Source organism: Leuresthes tenuis, unplaced genomic scaffold (genome assembly GCF_036924035.1).
Source record: "Leuresthes tenuis unplaced genomic scaffold, fLeuTen1.0.hap1 SCAF_16, whole genome shotgun sequence".
Lineage (NCBI taxonomy): Eukaryota > Metazoa > Chordata > Actinopteri > Atheriniformes > Atherinopsidae > Leuresthes > Leuresthes tenuis.
The window spans coordinates 24,442,331-24,449,448 of record NW_027325370.1 but is presented as its reverse complement, the minus strand read 5'-3'; the positions used below and the strand labels follow the sequence as shown (position 1 = coordinate 24,449,448).

The following is a 7,118-nucleotide window of genomic DNA, read 5'->3' as shown; positions in this document are numbered from 1 at the left end:
CTTCTGACACACAATCATATATGGTGTTTCACCTAGAACCATTTTATTTAGCTCTGACTGCAAAAGTCAATGGTAATAGCCTATTATTTTTATTTTTCAGTAGAAGCATTCTTAACATTGTCGAGTATGCTCATTAAATGGAAGAATATATATTGTTAGATAATGAGCTATGGTGATGAGTTGTAGTTTTAGTTTAGCTGATAAATAAATTGTCTCTATGTCTCTTTGTCTTGTATTTTCATCAAATCAAATCAAACTGACTTGTAAAGTTGTAAAGCATTTAACCTTTTAGGGTTGTACTTTTTGCTACTCTACGCTTTTTTTAAAGCTGTGCAAAATCTAAATAAATAGATAATACAAAGCATTAGCTTTAGCTGCAACATTTAGCCTTAGCATTCACTGGCTTCGTGATTACGTAACCATAACAACTCCATACAATCAAATGTAATCAGGATGTAATCATGTACTATTTTTCAACAACACCTAACTGATATTTAAGCTACATTAAATTATATAGCGTCGATGAACCTTTCTTCAATCCTAGACTCTCTTCTGTTTCTGCCAGAGAGGGGCGCGCGCGTGCAGATAAAACTGTACGTGCGTCCAACCGCAGATAAAGAACGGGTGACGTAACCACTTCCACAACAACAAGAAGCTGAGAAACAAGGAAGTGAACGATTGTGTCAAGCCGTAACCTGAAATAAGGCCGTGACAAGATACGCAGAGCACCCTTCAGATTGATATTCTCAGCCTTCGGAACAGTCCACAACAATGAATAACAAAGGTATTTCTTCAGACCGTGTTTGGGTAATAAGCCAACTGTCCGTTGTACATCGCTGGCGTTAGAACTAGAAACGAAGAGCTGTCGTTATGGCTATCTCAGGCGGACTTCACGTTTAGCTACGTACATAACAATAAACTGACGCTTTCTGGAAAGCACACACGCTGAACTAAACCTGTCAGTTGCTAACTGTGAACAATGGATATAAAAATTTACCGTTAATTATATTCCTATGTTATTACAGTCCAGGACACATATTTTCCATCTAGCTAACATCGTTTTAAAAGCAAAGCTGACGTGACTGTTCAATGTTTTAGTTCACTCTTCCTCCGTTTTGTTACCATGTAAGCTAGTACCTGTACCCATATTTCTGATGGATTTTGTCAGTTTTAACCGCTATTTGGTATGATATGCCTATAATTATATAATTACATAATTTTATGCTACAGATTGGTTTCAGTTCATTAAAACACTAAGCTAAAGAACACTAGCTAAAAAAAATATTTATACAAAATAATATTTTCCCAGTTGATAATTTGCCCCGTAGACATTAAGCTAATGACAAAAAAATCTCAAGTCTCAAATTTACTGAAATTTTGCACCTTAAAATTTCGTTTTGTTTGGATGGAAGACAATGAAACTGAAATTATTAGCGATTATTTAGCTAAAACCAGACTATCTTTGGCTTTTTTTTTTTGCTACAAAGGTTAATTAACTATTAAAAAAATGTATATTTTCTGTTGATTGACCCACTTAATTAATAGTAATCTAATCATTTTACATTAGTTGATTATAGATACTGTCATATTTTCTACCTTGGTCCTGCAGAAGCAATATTTCCAGTTATGTGCAGCTTTCTGAAATTATGGACACTTTTAAAAGACACTTTCTCCCTATAAACCTAATATAATTATCACATAAAGGCTCGGTGGTAATTATTGTAGCTTACTGTGATCATTTTTAAGTATCGTTATTATTTCTATTTTGCTGTATGAAAAAAGCTGGACAAAACTGGCAAACAGGTCAAATGCTATTTCCACGTCATTTTCCGCTATCTATGCTTTCTTTTATCTCGAAACACTTAAAAGAATCCTTTGGGATTTTTCAAACGGTGCTCTCTTTTCTCTTTTATTGACTTAGCAATAAAAGTACAAAAAATGTTTCAGTATGATGCATATTCATACATGCATCCATGTCCTCATTGTCTAACAGTGGGGAAGTGAAAATAAAAGTGCTTGTATTTGTTGCTGGCGGCGTGAGATTGCTATCATAAAAGACTCACGGCCTAATGGAAACTGTTGTTATATGCCAGTATCAGTTGTGTCATCCACTTCAGTACCTATGGTCTGTTTCACTTCATGTGTGACATAACTTTAGGCCCAGTCCTCCAGAGGTAGTTTGTAAAAAGCTTTGTAACCGTGGCTTAAATTTGGCACAACAGTTCATGAAAGTGGTTTTTTTTTTGCAGAAAGCCATATCTTGTAGTCCGACTCAACATAACACCTCTCTTCCCAGGAAAGCTGCCTTTTGTCTCGTTCATGTGACTGGTGTTTTACTGCAACGACTCACCTCACACAAGACTTGAGCATGACAGATTATTCCCATGAGGTTTCCTTTTAGTTGCAAATACATGCACTTTTATTGTGAAGTGCATGTTTGCCTTATTGCAGATGTTCAGTGGTCACCAGTCATGATATTCTCGCTCAATATGGGTCAGATTGCAAAGATTGTTGTACCCATCTATAATTTATACCCAAATAGAAGGGAGAAATGAGATAGATAGAAATGAGGCTCTGGATTTTAATTTTTTTTAATGGAGGACATAAACAGTTGTTTCTTAAAGGCTAATCCAAACTTCACCAATAAATGAAAACATAAAATCATTAGGACAAAACATTTTGGAATTATATGCACAGCAACCAATTGTCATCTACAATTTCACGATTTGCAAGCTTTAGAACAATAAATAGGAAATAACATAAATGGAAACTATAGCCTTTTGTGGCCCTACTGGAGAGATGCTGGAACAGACATGACCTTTCACCCCTTAAGCTACACTGAATATGTTAAATTCCTCTGCTGTCCATATTTAGTTATCTCTGCTGAAGCTGTCGTGCTCTTGGCAGTGACTTAACCTTGGATTTGTGTGTCACTCTGATGTATTTGCTTTAAACTGATGTTTAAATGTTGCTTTTGCAGGTTCGTATCCACAGCAGGCTGTGTACCCTCAGCAGAGCTCTGCACCTGTATACCCTCCTGCTATGCAAATGTCTCCTCAGGCACCTCCTTACACAGACACACCACCTGCATATTCTGAGGTAATTGTTGCGTCTAAGAAGTCAAACGACTGCGCAGTTGATACTCACAGTAACAGTTCTGAACAGTTTTAAATCTGTTTGGGTTTTTTCCCCCACCTCTGCAGATATACCAGCCCAGATATGTGCTTCCACCTCAGGTGCCTGGTCAGGTGCCTCAGATGTCTTCTCACTACCCTGGTGCTCAGATGTATATGCCCATGCAGCCACACATGCCAGTTGGGCCAGTGAGCCAGAACGTCCCCATGGCCTACTATCCCATGGGAGCCGTTTATCCGCCTGGATCAACAGTCATGGTGGAAGGCGGCTTTGATGCAGGGGCTCGCTTCACAACCGGCAGCAGTGTTTCCATCCCAGTGAGTATCCATGTAGTCGGGTCGATGTAACAACGTCACAAACAACATTGCCTGCTAAAACAAAGTAGTTGAGATGCATTTTGTTGTAAAGTTGATCAACTACTTATGAATGTGCTTGTCTCCCACCTTCGCTAGCCCCCACCCCCTGGACACCCCCCTAATGCAGCTCAACTGGCTGCCATGCAGGGTGCCAATGTTGTCATGGCACAGCGCAAGAATAACTTCTTCCTGGGTGGATCCAATGGAGGTTATACCATCTGGTAACAGCAACTTCTCCCCTCCTTCTTCATGCCTGAACCGTGCCCCAATCCCTGATGATTCCCCAGTTCTTCCCTTATCCCATATGCCTCCCTCTTCAGGCTGCTTGGCCATGCCACAATACTGATATCACCTAACGGAATGTAATATTTTAGAGCCCTTGTAAAAGGTACAGTATTCCACTTCTGACCTAGTGATCAAATGATAAATGTTACCATCTGGAGAGGACAAATATAAATCTTTAATGTTGTAAAATTCATTCCATAATTCTTCATATGATCTAACCCCTTTGGTCATTCAAGATTGGACTTTTTTCAGGCATTTGTATCTGGTCTAGTAAACCTCTCCTTTGATCGAATGGTCACAAATAACATTGAGATGTTCTTGTATTCCTGTAAAACAACGTAGATGAAATGTTGAAATATCAGACCTGCATTATATAGTTTAGCTGCTTTATGGTGAAAGTGAAATGCAAAGTTACAAAGTTGCAGTCAATGCGCAAATAAAAAAAAATAATTTCCACTTGTCTTTTTTGAAAATGTTTAGTGTAGTTTTAATTAATAGGTGTGTAATAGTTTGTGTAAATACCAGTATGATGATCATGAGATGTTACATCTCAACTATAAAAAAAGAAAAAAAAAGAATCAGCATCCTGGATGCTTTTAGATAGAATTGTCTTGTCTTTTGCACAGTATCAAATCTACAACATAAAATTTGTTGCACAGTGAACTGTCTGAAAGACAGTTCTATTTAAATCACTTGTAGATTAATTAAATTGAGTTTAAAGCAAAAAAAAAGGTCAAGAAAAGATATAACGCAATACCTTAAGTGGTTTACTGTACCTTGTTGGGCAACTTGTAGATGAACATAGTCAAGTGCCAAAGAGCACTGGGGTTAGCCCCAAATTGAAGCAAATTAACTTCAGTAAACTTAAAGGAAAGAAATTTAAAGTAAATCCAAATAGTAAGATGAATGGTAAAAGGTGGTTGGTGTAACATTTTAGCTTTTTATGTATCCTGTTTCTATTTCACAGTCGGATACCCAGAGTTTATCCACTAAATGTTTTATTATACAGATTTCAAGAGCTATTCTTTTTCTTTTCTGTCACACAGTATAATTTAGTATCATCACATTTTACAGTTCTTGGTCAACTTAGAAAATGTCACCTTTTGTGATGGCATTAGTTTGTATCTGTCAAAGTTGAGGAGACGATCTACTTTTCTTTTCTTTTTTTTTTTCTTGATTTCCATTCCACATTCAAGTGAATTACACAAGTAGTTAGGCTAATAAATGTGATAGTATAACCAATGAGCTGGTTGTACCAAAGATCTGGTCTTCAATGCATTTATGTTTGGTTGTGACGTCAAATTTGAACGTCACAATTTAAAAGCAAACCTAGCCTCGAACAACAATTTGTGACACCGTTGGTCTCCTGGGCCTCCATTTGTTAGTGTGTTTGTGTCACTGTGTGGGTCACTTGCATTTATGAGTTGCTGCATACCTTTGCACCTTTTTGCTATGTACTTTTTATCTGAAATGCACTGCTAAGCAAAACTGAGAATTTTCAGACAAGGGGCTACTTTCTTTTAAAATTCAGTTTTACATGTTTTTAAAGAAAGCTGTGACATTTTCGAACAGTTTTAGATTTTGAAATGCATCCAATCTATTTAGTCCATTTTGGGGGAGGGAGGGGGTAAAAAAAAGAAGATGAAAAAAAAAAAAAGGTCAACTTGCGCCATGTTGTCACTTGCCTGAAAGTGTATGCAAACTGTTTGCAACGGGGCTACATGACTGTCAGCATGTTCATTTCAAAGTCAGTTTTTATGCTCTGAAACATCTTTGGAGTCTTTACATAGTACAGTATCTGTCAAACTTTAATAAAGCATTTGAAGCTTGCTAAGTCATCCGTATGGATACCATTGAATAATATTGTAAATATTCTTCATTGTGGTGTCAAACGTCAATGTGTCACTGGGTATCCGACATACCATATCAAGTTTTAACAGCTGTGGCTACTAGAAAACAGAAGTTGTTGCTGTCGTATATTTTGTGATTTCATCGTTATTTTGATCCAAAAAGCCCATCTGTCTGGGAACCTGCTCAATTCATCTGAGGCGATGACAAACCTCTTCGGAGCTGCTCGCACACAAAGCCAATATGACTGACGTGTCGCGCACGTTTTAAAAAAACTAAACAAAAAGGCGCAGCGTTCATTCATTTTTACTCCTGCTGTCATTTCATACAGCTTCGTTGGGAGAGATGCCACAGCTTTCAAAACTTCCAAAGTGTAATTCAAAGAAATGCTTTTCATTTTTCCATCTCTGCTCTGATTGTAAAGCAGCATAATGGTGACTTCATTCCAGCAATATGAAGTACTGTAAACTACAGCTGACCGGTAGATGCTATGCCAACCACAGCCAGCAAATGGAACACTCTTTTGTTGAAGGATTATGGACATTTATAGTTCAGGGATTCTCTTTACAACATTTTGTAAAATAGATGTATGTACTAAAGTGATGTGACGGACTTTGGTACACATTCTATCTTTTAAGATTACTAAAGGAGATGAGTGTCACTACAGTTTGCTGAGACATGTCAAAGATGGAATACTTTGAGAAAAGGACTTAGGTGCACTTAACTTTTTTATACTAAACTTAAAATTTAAAATGTAAGTTTAGAATAAAGGTTATTTTGGAAATTTGAAATGTGGCAAGTTTGTGATTTTATTCGCGTTGTAGTATTTTAATAGAATGGTGCGAATATTTCTGTTGTCTTGTGGGCCTGGATAACGCCTGATATTTTGGTTGTTGTGATTTTTATTTTTTTCCTTAGTCCAGGCTCGACTGCTTCAAAGGTAAATTATAGTTTGATGAAAGTTTGATGATGTTTCCGTAATAGAACGGTCTGTATAGGAATGTAGTCATTTGCAAATTACGTAAATCTCATATTAAACTGACGGAAGTACAAAGAGAACTTATCAGTTACTCAAAAAAAAAAAGCTCTTTTTTTTTTTTTTACATTTTTATTTTATGCCAGCTATGTTTAAAACAATAATTTAAAAAAAAAGGATTGGATTAAGTGGGGGGAAAATGGTCAAACATCTATATTCTACAACTAGCTTTATTGGCAGCCGGTCGGTAACATGATGGGCAAACAGTTCAACAACTTAATATAAATTTTTGAAGATTTCAAATATGTCATGAAAATGTTTCCATAATACGTGGCATAAGGCTGATTAAAAACATTAAAAGGCACGTAGAGAATCCACCGATCTGCCTGAGTAGCATGGATCTGCATTCTTAAATTCCAGACAAACATCTGTCATGTTGAGCTGCTCCTCTCCATCACTGGGCGAGTTTCTCCTCCTACAGCAGCAACGCAAAGTGGCTCAAAGTGAAAACGAGCTGT

General features: G+C 37.0%; 1 protein-coding gene across 1 annotated transcript; it reads left to right on the top strand.

Annotated features, from left to right (window-relative positions):
• The first annotated feature begins 625 nt into the window (after nucleotides 1-625).
• On the top strand, nucleotides 626-4,507 carry dazap2 (DAZ associated protein 2). Its single transcript, XM_072367955.1, has 4 exons — nucleotides 626-784; nucleotides 2,981-3,099; nucleotides 3,204-3,452; nucleotides 3,588-4,507. The coding sequence occupies exons 1-4, from the start codon at nucleotides 772-774 to the stop codon at nucleotides 3,714-3,716; spliced, it is 510 nt and encodes a 169-aa protein (XP_072224056.1). The 5' UTR covers nucleotides 626-771; the 3' UTR covers nucleotides 3,717-4,507.
• Nucleotides 4,508-7,118: the final 2,611 nt, after the last annotated feature.